Genomic DNA, 16216 nt, shown 5'->3' on the forward strand with positions numbered 1-16216 from the left:
CTCGTGGAGTGCACTCCCCTCAGCCCCGCCCGCTGCAGCTTCCCCCTTCAGCGTGAAGCGAACCTAAACAAGGAGAATCCTGCCCCGCATCTGCACCGTCATCCCGGGTGCCCTGGGACCTGCGGCTGAGACTCGCAGGCCGCCGCACCCTCCAGGAAGACAACGCGACGTGGGACAGCTCCACGGACAACCGTCCGCTCCAGGATCTCCAAGAACTTGAAGGTACAGTGACTTTGCACCGCGCCGTGTGAGCTTGGGCACCCCGGGAGCCTCGCAGCTGCTGTCTGCTTGCAGCGCGAGCCGCCCCTGAGTCAGAGGCTCGCTCTGCTCCTGGCCCCCGAGGCCCCTCTTGACGCTCTCTGTGGCCCGCGGCCCCCTCCCCTCGAGTCAAGCCCCGAAGGGTGACTCAGTGCAAGAGCGGACCCGGCCGTGCCTTTCGCGACTCACGCGGGAAGCGTGAGCTTTGGCAGGCCGGGCCCGATTTTCTCCGAGGACACGAACGGAGACGGCGGAAAGCGCATTGAGGCGCTGCAAAACACTGAACCTTTTTCAAACCAGGGCAGAAGGCCCACAAGATTGCATTTTCTTAAGAACTGTGACTGTTGATAAAGAGTAACTGGAACCTGCATTCAAGAAAGTAACCACGACTGTATTTACAAGCCTGCTTGAACAAAATATAAAGAATATATATTTTTACAAATACAGTTTGGTGTCATTGTGTGGTGGGTTGGTGGTGATGGTGTAATATTGCAAATGTTTCACCCTATGTGCCCCAGAGATTAGCCTAGACTGCTTGCGCCACACTACCTAGAGGGTAAGCAGAGGTTGTTCTTGAAGGTAACCCTCAGCCCTGACGGGGAAGAGAGAGTCCCTGCTTGTCGCCAGTGCTGCACTGCGCCAACTAGAGACTCCCCCTTCCTACAGTGGTCGAACCCCAAACAATGTAGGCACCGGCGATGGGGGTCGGTAACCGACATCAGTCGGTCGCAGTCGGCACAGGGCTGGAACCCGGGCATCCCTACCGGCACCGATGAATTTGTTCGACTCGAAAAACAGATCAAAAAGATCGGAAAAGTTTAGTCAAAAAATGACTAAGGGCACCATTTTTTCCGGATCGGCGCTTGCTGGCGCGGAAAAAAAGAATAACCGACGTCAGCGCGTGAGGGCGGCGTCTAAGTACTCGTCATTACGGCGCCAACGACGCCGACAACACACGCGGAGCAGCGGACGACGCCTACCGCCGCGAAGGGGTACTGCTATGCAAAACTTTCCGGATCCAGTCTGACGCCTGGGGATATTCTAAGGTAAGGAATCTAATATTAACCTGTTCCTTTCAGATACTGTTAACTAGTGGAATCAGTTTCTGATCTATGTTGGAAACTTAGAAACCATTTGGAAAGTTACCTGTGGAGACCATGATGAGGCCATAAGTCAAGCAAAGGAGCTCTTGGCTGAACCACTGCCATATCCACTGTTGCAAGTTAAATCCTTGAATTCCACCTTATATTATGGCTTTCTCATAATCTTCAAAATGTAGAGATTTTAAAAATATATATCCGTAATAAGTAATATTGTACACATCCTAGTGCATTGAATGTTTTCATGGCGCTTCGTTTCCTATGCAAATAATTAGTTATTAAGACTCCCAGATTTCTCAGAGTTAAACAATTAGTTTATTATTAGAATAAAAACATGGAAACCTGTTGTCACGAAACGAGGGGCCAACACTAATGTGCAGCAAAATCTAGAGTGGAAAAGACAAATGTTCCAGGTGTGGCTCCATTTAGAAGGTGGGTTTTAGGTGTGGTTTCTGGTCATCGCGGCGTGCCGCCTACTGCTAGAGTGCTGGGACACCTCTGTTGAGCTAGCTGTACGTGCTTTATAAATGTTGGTATTATATTATTTAGGATGGGCAGCGAAGGCACAGTGGTCGCTTCAGTGAGTAAGCAGTCGCAGCAGAACAGCATTGCCGTAATCTACAGCTCCATGTGGCAAGACTCAAACAAGCTGCCAAAGGTACAGAGATGCAATAGAATGGAGCAAGAGATGGCAAACTTTGTGATCAATAGGACAGAGGAAGATGCATGGGGTTGTCACGAGGAGGGGCAAAAGGGGCCACTGTTGTAGTCTTAAGTACTGTATTTGAAAAATAAAGTAGATGATATGGGAAGATCTTTATATTTGTTCTTCCTTTCTTCTAGATCAGGAATTTATGGAGTATTGTGGGTAGTATTTAAAAGTTCTTTAGTTTTAGATTTGTTATTTCAAATACAATTGGATTCGAAAACATAGATGCTACCATTTTACCATGAATAAATAAATGGGATTGAAAAATACCCTTGTTAAAGCAGTCACAGATAAGTACTTATGAAATAAACAAGTAGTAAAATGCAGTAGTTTGGTATTAAAAGCACGAATCTCTAAATTGTTCTTTTAGCTGTTTATTAAAACAGGGAAAATAATCTAATGTGCTTTTAATAGATTCAAATGCTTGAGTCAGTTTATGTTTTATGTTTTAATTAACTCCGTTGACTGACAAATAGTGCTAGCACAGTTAGGCACACAAGTAGTAGGCTTGATGCTCTAGGTATGCTGCGCAGGCCTGGGTTTGCCAAACCTCTTGAGGGAATTGCTGGTACAATGTTATGTAGAGTGAAAGTGAAAAAAAAATACTTTTAACCCAATAAAACCTCATTAAATGTTAGTATTTGAATCTAAACAAGCGTTCATGAAGTGCATTGCCTGCTTTTCTAGATTAGTTATAAAAAGGATGATCCGTAATCTTACAAGTTTCATTTTCCTTGTGAAGACTGAAATTCAAATTGCCTCATGATGAAACATATGAATTTGAGTTAAGAGCAGCGTCAAATGCCCAGTAAGTATTCAAGTAGAGAATGAGGCACGTTTGGGATGAAAGAGTTAAGCATACTGAAATGGTGTATGTCAAATTAAAAAAGTGGTCCTTCTAGTGTAAGTCCTAAGAAAGTCCTACTAAAATAGATCAAGCCTGATGCATGTTAGGGACATGAAAGATTTGCCAAAGATGTCAGCTCTTTCTGTCCAAGGTTCAAATCCATGAGACTAAACTAGTTACGAGATCAAGTCAATAATGTATTGCCTAATCTTGAGCTATGAATTCTTACCTACTAAACTGGCATTCGTACATACTTGACCAAGACTACTTGCTGCATCAATCAACACTTAAAATGAATGGTTGAAGCAGGTTGCTGCGCAACAATATAAAAGTATCATTTTATAACAACATTATCCACATGATTGGCGACAAAAAAGGACACAATACAATTTGGTTCACATCACATTCCTGTCATTCCTCAGCACTGTAAGTATAGAAAGTCTATTATGCTAATATGGTCCATGCACAACTACCACAGGGTTACCACCCTGAGGCAACGTCCAAGTTTTATTAGCAGGATCGTTTAAACATGCACAATGGAAGCAGTGTAGTAAGAATTGCATCAATGCCATCTCGAACTTCTGTGAAATTAATTTGAAGTTTAAATAACCGTTTTCTATTAAGAATAACATCACAAAACATAACTAAGGATTAGGCAGCCACAAGCGTATTGCTATGTAATACACTACATGAAAATTAAAAGAAAAAGAATTTCTTACCAGTTGTGCGCATTTTTCTTCATCACCCTTTCTATCCTTCTTTTCGTTTTTTTTTCTGAATATCTCTTGCAACTGTGAAACATTAAAGTTCAAAGTTAGTAACAAAGAATATGGTGGTCTAGGGCAGGTTTGCTTTCTGAAAATTACATTTATAATCTAAAGAGTTACATTTTTAATTCTTCAAACATGACTAAAATATATATATAAAATTTCCAAAAAGTAATATCAAGTGAATTTGAAAGAAAAGAGTTGAATGAGGAGACTCCTAAACTGAGATTCGTATGTTCATTATAGTGTAATCAGAGGTGGCTGGTGACATTTGAAAGTGGTGCGTCAGAAAATTTTGAGAAGGGTGCCCTGTGGCGAGCAAGAGTAGCGAGCAAGCCCGACTGCCATAGGGTGAGAGGGTCAGGGGAGTTTACCCCTGGCAACATTTTGAAAGAAAGGGGGTAAATAGTGCATTTTCAAGCAACTTTGAGAAAGCAAAAAGGTCCTTAACCCCTTCCGCGCTGCGCGAATTTTCACGCTGTGCAAGCGTTTTAATGAGTGGGCGGAGGTTCGAACGGCCCCCGGTCATCCTCTGCAAAGGCCCACCGTGATGTCGGACGACCAGGGGCCGTCCGAAGCACACAAGGGGTTAAAGCAATTGTGAAACTAGTTATGACTCCAATAAAGACATTTCATATGATAATGATGTAGCTGCTTATTCAGTATAACACTATCTTATAGCTGGAAAATCATCAGAAGTAAGGCATCAGATAGTCTTACATATGCCATTTGCAGTTCGTCATTATTCTTAACTTGGGAGCATAATTTTATCTCACAGTTTATATTACATTAAACGTTTGGTCAGCATATTTTCCCATTTTTATAAAATTCAATGAACCCAAAATAGTTATGACAGCCATGTAAGCCCTCACAGTGGATATGCTACATTTAGGGTTAATAATCAAGTAACACGTATTGCTAAACAGACTATTAGAATCAAATTCAGCTGCCCTGAAAAAAAATCAACAAACATGTTTCTGAAAATATCACATAATTCTCACAAACTACGCTCAGAGTGCCATCAAATTGCTTGTCTAAGAGCAGTAAGTACAGTGGCACTTTAGGTCCAGATGCATGAGGGGCCCACTGCACAGCAATGATCTCTGTATTGCAATACTGCCCATGGGGCGAAGGGAAGAGGCAAGTCTTTCTTTTTTGCATTAGTGCCCATGACATCCAGGCCACACCACTAAAACATACAGCTGAAAAAGTGGCCAACATTTGTGGACATCAGGGAAGTGTTTTATTTGAAAATACAATATGTAGAGATGTTTGGCAAGGCATGCGAGACTGCGCATGTGTGCTTGATGCATTCAGTGCTTGTGGTAATATTAAACAAATCAACAGTTCAAACCAATCCACAAGACCATAAAACAGGTCCACAAACAGCCCACGCACTGACCTGTCAGACCAGCCCGATTGGCACTGCCAAATTGCGCTACAGGCCGGTGCGACCCCTCCATCCTTTGCGAGTGCAGGCCAGGTCCTTCCTAACCTGATGAGACATGACGTCCTTCCACCTGAGATCATCCGACCCCTTCTGTCCTTACTGAAGGAAAGCATGTTATCCTGTCTGGCTTCTCTTTGGCGAGGCTCTCCCCATCACTCCACTGAGAAGTGAAACCTCTTTCTAGCTCCTAGGGCCTATGGAGACCAAAGAAGGCGGAGGAATAAGGCTCGAAGATGTAATAAAACCTAATAATACCACAAAGAAGCACAAAAAAGGAGGCTGAGCAGAAGTCTTCCCAACGGTGCATTACATGTATGGACTATGCTTTTGGAAAATGTAGGATGCGTTGTGAACTCCGTGGTTTTAGGAAGCCCGTAAAGTATATGTTATCTTAGGAGTTCTTTCCCAGGCTGTTGCCATTTTTTTGTTTTACATGTTATGTAAGGTCCATAACTGTGTGTGGCAAAGCTGCTATCTCACCTACAGGCCGTGAGTGTCCCCTTGCATTCCCTTTGGGATGGCACTGTGACGTGAGGGCCAGGGCATCACGCCAGTCCTCAGTGGGCTAATATTAGCAAACAGTCAGAGTCCAAGTTAGACCGGGGCTGGGCCACATCTCTGTGGTGCATCCCCCCCCCCCCCATTCACCGACCTGCAATCAGTCATCTCTCTTGTACCACGCCGCTCACACACCACCACCCACATTAATCCCCAATCTCTCCACACTCCAGCGTCTTCACCTGAAAGTGCCATCCCGACTACATTTAAAAAATAACCTAGAGTACTGCTCGTTTTAAATATAAATACACGATGTGGGCCCAGCTCTTGGACCAATAAAGCAAATCTCCGATTGTTTTTTTCCAAAATTACCCCAGTGACTCCCAAAGTGCTACATCTTGCTCTTGTAACATGTTGTCCGTCAGCTCAGCCAAAACAGCAATTTGGAAAGGAGCTGCTGTTTCTTTCCTTGTATAAACTGCTCAGTTCAGTGTGATTACTAACCGAGCTGGTGCAACTGTTTTGTAAATATTTAGAATCATAAAAATTAAATATATTTCGAACATAATGATGCGCAGCGGGTCTAAAATAAAGTTCAGCTATATATCCGTCCTCTTATTTCACGATGTTAGATGTGTATAAATACTCAGTTTATCGTTTCAATCGACTTATTGCCTTTCTTGGAGTATGTGCGCAGCCAAGCCTCCGCTAAAAGCACTCTGAGGAAATGGTTTCTTAAAATACACACTTTTTTGTCCTCTATTTACATATTTTAAATGTAATTTAATTTCTTAAATAAATGAAGAATGTATAAAAGCGAGTTCGTTCTTTTTGGTACATGTTTGACCTGTGAGTGATGTTGGGGGACAGTTTTGGAGGGTCATTCAGAAGGGGATTTTGAGCACCAGGCCGCACCAGTTTGCCTCTTGGGGGGCGCCATTTAACTCTGCTAAGTCCGCCCCGTCTGACCCAAGGCAGTGGGCACCACGTCCACGCTGCCAGATGCACACTTTACTATTGTGAGTACAATTTAGTGCCCTACAATTTAGTGCCCTTTTTGTGCGCCGAGAGGAGTGGATGTGGGAGCTTCAATTGCGGGCCACAAAGGGGCTTGGCCAGGAGTCTAGTAAGCAAGAAAGGTGAACAAGCATTACCATAGCCAATAGGTATCGCTTTTGGGACCTTATAAGTATTTAGTTATGCAGCACAATATCCTTGGTGCAACAACATCAACTGTTGCATGGCTAAAAATGTATAAGGTTCCAAAGGTGAGACCTATTGGCTATGCCAATGCTTGTTGTTTTCATGAATCGCCTAAGATATTCTTGTTACTGGCAAGTACTATTTTTCATGACACACAAACCTAGTGATGTGTATAAGAAGGTTCAGGGACCCGATGCCACCGTGCAATCTTCATGCGCCCTCCTGTATGTCTTCCCCTAACTCACCGTGCAATCTTCATGCGCCCTCCTGTATGTCTTCCCCTAACTTCAGAGTGCTACTATGGTGCCAGCTATTTTAGAGGTTTGTCTCCATAGTCATGGCTACTCTCCTGCTTCCTGCACAGGGGCACTGTGGGACACAAATTGTCTACCATTTTGGTGCACGGCACTCCTTACACCCCTCACAGGATAAACAAGAGATTAGGATTGAAGCTGCTGGGTGGAACTTCATGTTGCCTGGTAGGATGCACAACTTGCACTGTTTTAGGCCTTTATGAACTGTAAAAAGAGGCCTGTCAGTTGCTGGGAATTGGACGCTGTAACACAGGAATGGCCGTGCACAATGCAACGTAAGAACTATTTTCAGCTAAAGAGTTGCCAATACAGCCAGTCACCGGCTGGTAAACCACCTCGAATATTTGAGTGAAAGCTATCCTATAGTCACATATTGGCAATATGCCTTTGGCGTATTTCTTCAGTAGGACTGGGTACTGTTCTCCCTCTCCCAGGTGATATCCAGTCCATTTTTCACTCATACAATTACTAATGGCTGTTAGACTGATTTAAAAAGCTCCAGATCTTGCAACAACAAAAAACAACAGAGCAGACGAAAAATGTAAGTCACAAAGTAATTGCTCAAGAATACACAGTGTAGATGCATGTGGACGCTGGGATTAAAAATTACGTTGAAAGATTCCATAGTTGTCAACTCACCCACTAGACTACAAATGGGGTGGCAGTGATTCTGACTCCCTTAGGAACTGGACATAATATTCCCGGGGGTGGGGCAGTGCCCAGTCTTACTGTCCACTCACCAAAATGTAAAAAGGCAGCAAAGCCAGGGCTTTAAGTGGAATTAAAAAACTGGGGTTGTCTCCTGAAGGAGCATTGCCGATGTAATTAAGGGTGTGGCTTAAAAACACATAAGCTAAAAATATAGGCTTAGAATATTGTGCCGCCCAACTGGTATTGTGCTGCTTCTGTCATTGTATTCAGACATATAATACAAGTAACATTACACCAACAACAAGCCAGGACTATTGGCTTTGTCAATGGTTATTAGTTGTGGAAGATAAATAAGCAACAACTATGGCTGCGTTGTATATAATACCGAAAAGGCTTCAGTTCTGAAATGGCGAGACTGTGAAAGAACTATAAGGAGTCTCTTTGAAGTTACCTCAAAGACAGTGAAGGGTGGTACTGCTACAGAGTTAAAAAAACAAATCAGCTGGGAGTAGGGCAAAACAGAGAGACCGATAGGGGTCTGTCTCAGTACCTGCTTTTTGGAACGGCCAGTGCTGCACGCCAGCAGGACCCGGCCCACTTAAAGCCCTGGGTTGAGATATAGTCTTTGGAGTAATTTGTACAGTGTCTTCAATGCTAGCAAACTGTTTGATCTTGGGCAAATGATAATCTCCCTGTGCCACAGTCCACTAATCTGACAATATGCAAGCTGTAAACACATTTGATCAATGATGTGATGCAGGGTCTGTAGAAATGTTGAACAGTGAAGAGATGCTAAGACTGGATAGACAGGACAACAAATGCATGCTGGAAATGTGGAGGGATGGGCAGAGTGAAGAGATGTAGAGGCTATAAAGAGATGCGACAGTGATAATATGCAGGTGCAGTGCAGAAATTAGGGGTGTTTCAAGTGATGGGAGGGCTGCAGAGGGACAGGGCAGTGAAGGGATGCAGAGACTGTGAAGACATGGGGCAGTGAAGAGTTGCAGAGGATGTTACAAGATGTGACAATTAAGACATATAGGGGCTGTGAAGAGATGGAGAGATACAGTGTGTGTGCAGAGAGGAATTAGCGAAGAGATGCTGGGTTTGTAGAGCAGTGTTAAAGTGTAGAGAAGTAGGGGCAGGTGAATAAAATAATGGCAATACTGTCCTTTAAAGTTGCTCTAGTGTTTTATATAATGAATATGTGATGTTCTGTAATGTTTTCATGTTTGATTTCAGACACTGAAGTTCTCCCTAACATGTCACTTCACCTCAATCAAATACTGCAGAAACGCAAACAGTCATGCCCTCTCCTAAACACCCACCCACTAAATGAACTCACCTAGACATGTTGAGGCGAACCAGATCACATTGTGCACCACACAAGGGTCATGAATATACTTACTGAATGCAAGATGGGAAAAAACAAGAAATGTGAACATCAACAGCATGGATGACAAGGGTTACATTAATGCCTTTTATTGTCGCTGTTGAGAAATCGCTCATTTGTTTTTGATTGTAGATTTAGTGTTTGAGGCTGATATGAAGCCATTTGAAAATAACTGTCGGCTCTGAGACCCGGTGCGACCCGAGCGACTGAAAGCACTGCTCTCCTGGAATCCGGCTGCGGGAACAGATAATAAAACGACTTCTTTCTTCTCCCTGCTCAGCACAGGCTGAGATCCTTGACATGCTCTGTGCGAACTGCTGCCTTTTCTCCCACCTCATCTCTGTCGATCAACACCAGTCCGTTGTCCAAAAAGAGCCCCTTAGTGTGCGCATGCACGGTGTGAATGAGGCGCAGTGATAACAAATAAATACCGTGAAAGTAACCCCCCCCTATAGAGATTTCTGAAAGGAAACGCTGTCCCTTTGGCTTTGGATTCTAAAAGAAGAGGTAGTTAGTTCTATGGGTAGGGAGGCAATGCAGTCTAATCAGTAAATGACCTCGAAAACATGAATTCTAATTTCATCACTGCAAGTGATCTAAACCGTGTGATCTTGGGTAGCACTTTGTGCCCTCGTTCCATACTCCCAGTTTCTTTCAAATCAAGCGTGTGTAAAGCCTGCATGGATTCATAAACCCTTAGCATCACTCCCCCTGTTTAGGAATATAGCATCATGCTTTCAGGAGAAAGGCAAGCAACAGAGGGCATTCAAATACATACTGTGTGTATTGTAAAGCGCCCGTTCACCCCCACTAGGTTTCTTAGCGCTAGCGGATGCTGCTTGTAACCCATGTCAATAGCAATCTTGTTATTGTTGACCGGAGATCGAGCATTAGCCCCCTGAGACACCAGAATCGGCTGAGAGGTAAGCTTCCTCACTAAGGCGATGCGGCCAGACACACAGTGGAACAAGCATTAGCTGCGCGGCCGGGCCGCGATATGAAATAATAATTAAGAAAAACACGAGTTGTGCGAACGTGCGCGCGACGAAAAAAAGTGTTGTGTTGTGCGCGTGAGGGTAAGGCGATCGCCGCTTTGAAAGCACTTCCAAAATGTCTCGCTGATAGCGCAAGCGCGCTGGATCAGCGGGACCTAAAAACTGCACCCCTGCATTGGCCACTGTAAGTCATTCATCAGGCCCGGGGCAGTCGGTGGCTCTGCATAGCTGTGGCTTCCCACCATCTCCAAGGACACTGGCGGCCACTGAAGCCCTCACATGCTGGGTTCAGTAGAGCCACGGCCCTTGTGGCACTTACATGGGGGAGGGGGTTGCATGCACCGACATATGCCACCTTCTTTGCAACGACTTAACGGTGTCAAAAATATTTGTTTAATGTCCCAGTGACCCTCACAGTGGCGAGTCCGTACTTATCCTACTAGTTCTGATGTCTGAGTCACCATACTGGGAAACTGTGGTCCTGAAGGGTGACCCTGTGAGCCGGGTGACATGCCAGACGGGCCCCAAAATATTCCTTCAGTGTGTCAGGAGTTTGCAGCTCCTTGTGCAGCAGACGCATGGCGTTTGTGGTGTGCGTACATGCACATGACTTTTCTTTGTTTATAGTTTACATTCATGCATATAATGTATATTTTATCATTCTACAAACTATATATTTAATAAGAAGAAACAACTTGTATATGTCCCAATACCCGACAAAAGACTTACCGTCCAGTCTGTCTTGGAGAACACCACTCGTCGTGACTTTACCTCCAGGTAATGGAATTTGTTATCGCACAAGTTCACCCTCAGTCCCACCCCCACAAATCCTGAGCCAATCTAGATGTTACTCCCATTCTGTTTATGTTAGGAAATAGCATGAGAGCAGTGGGAGGTTTGGCTTGGTCAGTTGTTGCCAACGCTCTGAAGGAGACTTGGGGGCTGTGACAGCAATGCCCCGGGCTCCTAACATTTCTGCAGGTAGGCAAGGGTTCAAGTGTGCATGTCTGTCTGGGCAGAGCAAGGCACCCGTCCAGCCTGCCATGCACACACTTCACCCCAGTAAGGCCCGGCTGCTTGCCTGTCAAAAATCCAAGTTCCAATCACCCCCTCCATCCGTCCGACTGTCCTCAGTCACTCTCATCTTAGGCAAACTTTGCCCATTCCCAACCGCGCGTTATGACTAAAAACTACAAATGGAAAGAAACAAATTTACAATAGGAGCAACAACAAAATAAACAGGGGGGGGGGGGTTACGCCCCCGCGCTCAAATGAAGAAACCGCTGTTGAGTGTAATGAATTAGCGAAGAGATTGAAAGTAATTGCTGATATAAAAATGTGCCACATCGGTCACTTTTGTGAATGAATTATTCAGCATTGGTAGATTAGTCATGAGCCACACAACAAGGAATTCAGCCCCCACCCTCCCTTGCACACAAACATTAGCTATGGCGCCATCCATAAACCTGTCTTTGGAACTCTCTGAGCTAGGGAGGATATTAGGTAGTTATCACAAACTAAAACAGGCCTACTAAACATGCACTCATTGTAAGAAATTGGATTATTAGTTGAGAGGGGTGGAAATACCACTCAAGCAACAAAAACAAACCTTGTCAGGGTATACCGCCACAGCCATTAAATTAACCTGTGCATAAAATATGGTAGCTTGACACAAAACAGTTATACTCAACTTAGAGGCAATGTCCAAAGTAGGTGTGCAGCACACAAACAGCAATAAAGTAAAAAGAAAACACAAGAAAAATCCCAATCCAATTTAGAAAAATAGACTACATTTTAACATATAAAATAATAAAATGACAAAATGCCAATCAGTAGAATCAGAGACATTTAATTTCAAAGTTATAAGTGAAAAAGTGCCAAGAAGCACAAAAGGCCACTAGCTGTTCTCTGGTCGCACTAGACTAGGGAAAAGTCACAAGTTTGGGCTGACTGTGTTAGTGTGGTAAGCGTTTGTACTCTCTCTCGTACACCTTAACTCTTCTACTGGGCCAATGAAGTAGGATTTTTACTTCAGACTCAATGCTCCACCTTAGAGGAGATGATCCTCCATTGGGACCTTTCGCTGTTGTAGTGTTGAGGGTTGAGGACTCAGGATGTCCACCTGTCAGCTACCCAATGAGGACCAATAATTGGTTGCGAACTCACAAATTGCTAATCAGGTTCAATTAGATCACTCAAGACCATGCTTTAGAAAAAGCAATTGGTAGGCTGAACTGCCGGAATCACAAGAATCATGCAAACTAAGGGATCTGTCGTGGCTACACAGAAGACGAGTAAAATAACCTGATGTCCTGAAAATAATCTAGGATTATCTCTGTTATACATCTAAAATCACCGCAGTTTCTATGGAGAGAACATCAGACACAATAAGACTCAGACAATATTAAAATATTTGGTTATTGTATTTAAGAACCAAAATTCATGCATACAAGCCACATTTTATGAAGTTCAGTATTAAATCTAACAGTTCGGTTAAAGTAATCTATCCCAACAACGGAGAACCCATAAAAGGATGGATTTTCTATACACTTTAAATTATATTACCATCAAAGTAAGAAGTTAGTTCTGTAAAGTTTTCGAAGCATTGAAAAATGGATCAAGTTAAAGTCTACAAAGGATAAAGTACATAGGTAAGTGGCAAAGGGGAGCATAAATCAGGAAAGTTCAAGTCTGGTATATTGGCCAAACTGCTCCAAATCGTCGGACAGGCAAGTTCATCAGCAGGGGCAAAAAGCAAAGGGGCAAAAAGCAAAGGAACATAATAAAGATAGTTTGGCAGGTAGGTAGGAGTCAAAGGGAAAGTGTCAAGGTGCAGCCTGAGTTTAGATGCAAGTGCTCCTCAAAAGGCACAAAAAGGGCAATGAATGAGTTGGTAAAGACGCAAAAGCAAAGCATACTCCTCTTGTGCATCGTGGTTATATAGTTCATATTTGTCATCATGACATAATCTTCCTCCTGTCTTTCCAGGTACAAACTTGTTAGATCTGTAATATTTCTCACACTGGTTATCAGAAACTAATGTCCTTCCAGCTACACAAATTTGTTGACACATAGCTCATTGAATCTGTAAATGACTCTTTGTATCTGTTGGCTCAATTACTAGGGTTAAAGTCGATCGATCAGACAGGACTAGGACTCACCCGTGGAGTGGCTGCTTGAGCGATAATTGTAAAGGATAATATGTCTGTGATGTGCTGACCGTGGCCAAAACCAGAGGTCCTGACTGAATTCTGAATTGGTGACAATACTAAATTTCAAGGAAAGTGCTCGATATCGAAGAGAGGAGTACCTCTAGTACTAAAAAGAGCATACACAGTCAATGTCCTGAGGAGAACTCCAACAATAATAATGGGGTACGAAACTCGTCGGCACAGCATTTCATCTTGGGAAAATTGCTTTAACGATAGGTTGACCTAGGGAAAAGCAATGAATTTATAACCGTAGTAATTGAGTCAAACGTTCTCGAGCGTCAGTTACAGTAATACAGAACCAGGCTTTATTAAATGAAATGTAGTTAATACTGTTTGTCTGTGTAAACATATGACTGGTATAACTGTAAGAACAACTGAATGTGAAATTAAACAAAACACCAAATTTACCCCCTGATTACTGTATTGTTTTGCATTGTTTTGTACAAAGAGTGAATACAATATACAGCATAGCATCTGCTCCCAATCTGATGTTAGCACTTATTGAATGCAATAAGGTAATCTAGTGTCACTCTATGCGAGAGACTGGCCATACAACGGTGAAAAACTATTTTCAGAGTTTTTCACTGCCAGGACATGTAAAACAAACACACATGTCCTACTTTTTAAATACAATGCACCCTGTCATATGAGTGGGTAGGGCCTCCCTTATGGGTAACCTGTATGGTTTACAAATGAGAGTGCAAGCACTAGTTAGCCAGTAGAGTCCTAATTCCAACAAAAAAGAGTTCTGCAAAGTAAAGAAGTGCAGGCAAGAAATGTTTTGGGAATACCACGCCATGGGTGTCAGGCCTAACACTCATTCTCCAAATATATCTTAGAATTTCATTACTCAAATCACGGGTATGAAAAAGTACTCCGTTTTCTAAAACTACCTCCGCGTTCCTTATTGATCGACACCTTGAGACTACAAAAAATCAAAATCTAAAATACATGTGAGGTGAGCTATGATGCGCGTTGAATGGAAATACATTCACTCCATGCTAAAACAGCATACTCTCAAAATCGGACCACTAATTTGGTGATTTCCTGGTTATTAATAGCCTACTATAAACATTCAAGTACAATATAGTGGACCACATCTTCATCTTTACCATGAATGTATCCAACATGAGGTACAACATCAAAGATGGATAGATCAGAAGATTATATAGTTTCAACGGAACTTGGTCAAGACCGCCTTGGTCAGTTCTGCAGCATGGGTAACTCAGACTCACTGTTCTTCAGGCCTTTCGGAACAAAGGCCTGAATGTCTCCTGCTTATACTATATGAAATGTAACTAGAGCACTTGATTTGGTTGTATACAAATCACAAAGAGATAGCCAATCTAAAATGATTGACTGCAACTTTGAACTCTAAAATCACAAATCAAGACCAACAATTTCATTTCAACATCTCATGAAGTAACTGAACTACAGTTGGTAAAGAATCCCACACTGCAAAGATGGATGCCTACTTTGTTACAAAGATAAACAATAAGGTGTAATAGTCAACAAACTCGAACCAAAGTCATAACCTTCTATTCTCCCCACATGCAGCATTCTTCTGTGTCATACTCATTATAGTGGCTAACCTATGTGCACAAACTGGATAACAAGGTCAAAGTTCCCAAACGGCCATTAGAATCTTGCTTGGTACAGAGTTTAAAGTAATCTAGAAATACACTCACAGATATTACTAAGTCTCTAAATGCATCTCTCCGGCAGGGAATATTTCAAGACTTATTGATACAACATGATCACACAAAATATACACTATATCTCACTCAACTCACAAATTTGAACTATTCTAGTAATATTACATTTCTCAAGTGGTGGAACATACATAATTTGTTATAATCATAGGTTAAATACAATTAATTTAACCTCTGCGCAGGTGGCTATTTAAAGAGACAAGCTTAGGACAACACGGGCTTCCTTTTTATCCAAGAACTTTGATCATCAGAATATCCCAACAGAAGTGCTAAAAGCTCTTTAAGTAATTTAATACGTTTATATACTCGTTTACTGAATTCATAGATATAATTTGTATGTTTGATTTACAACACATACATAACTATGCTTTAATTTACACCTTGCTCTGTAAGGCCCTATTATTTTTTTTCTACTTCCTCTTCTATTATTCCTTCTTTTTCTTTCAAAACAAAAAATATGTCAAAAGGCTAATTTCTGTTGTCTATTGCAAAAAAGAACAATTGATGGATGGAATGCTGAACAATGTCAAACATTCACCTCCAGTTCAGAGTGCTGGGCCTAAATCCAATATTTGTTTGCACACCATGCATTCCAGTTTAGACCCTGCTCCCCATGAAAACAGTCCAGCCCAAACTGCTGGGTCAGTTCCTCCCTGGACCAGAAGCAAGCATTCTGGGACTGGTTTCAGGGTACCACCATCCTTTAGCCAGGTTAGCTTGACTCAAGTGAAATGGTGACCACTGGACCCAAGTCTGTGCATACCTTTCCCACTTAGGGCAACAAATGCAAAAAGAACAATTGATGGGCAGAATGCAGTACAACGGCAAACATTCACCGCAGTACAGAGATCTGAGCCTAAATCAATCATTTTATTGCACACCATGCAATTTCAGTTTAGACTGAGCCATATGCAAATCAGTCTTGAGCCTGCTCCCCATGCAAAACAATGAGGTAATCAGGGAGGTAAGTTTGGAGACCACAAACAAAAACACGTCACAACCAATGAGTTTATGTTATTTCACATTCAGTTGTTCTTACAGTTATACCAGTCATATGTCTACACGGACAAAAAGTAGTAAATAGATTTCATTTGATCAAGCCTGGGT

General features: G+C 42.7%; 1 protein-coding gene across 7 annotated transcripts in view; it reads right to left on the reverse strand.

The window, feature by feature from the left end:
- Positions 1–16216, reverse strand: part of MICU3 (mitochondrial calcium uptake 3) — a 599595-nt gene that overhangs the window by 253125 nt on the left and 330254 nt on the right. For all 7 annotated transcript variants that reach the window (XM_078678146.1, XM_078678142.1, XM_078678145.1 and 4 more), the window contains one exon: positions 3634–3705. In XM_078678146.1, coding sequence (XP_078534272.1) covers positions 3634–3705 — 72 coding nt within the window. The remainder of the gene's footprint in view (positions 1–3633; positions 3706–16216) is intronic.

The sequence above is a fragment of the Lissotriton helveticus genome, chromosome 2_2, assembly GCF_964261635.1.
Source record: "Lissotriton helveticus chromosome 2_2, aLisHel1.1, whole genome shotgun sequence".
NCBI lineage: Eukaryota > Metazoa > Chordata > Amphibia > Caudata > Salamandridae > Lissotriton > Lissotriton helveticus.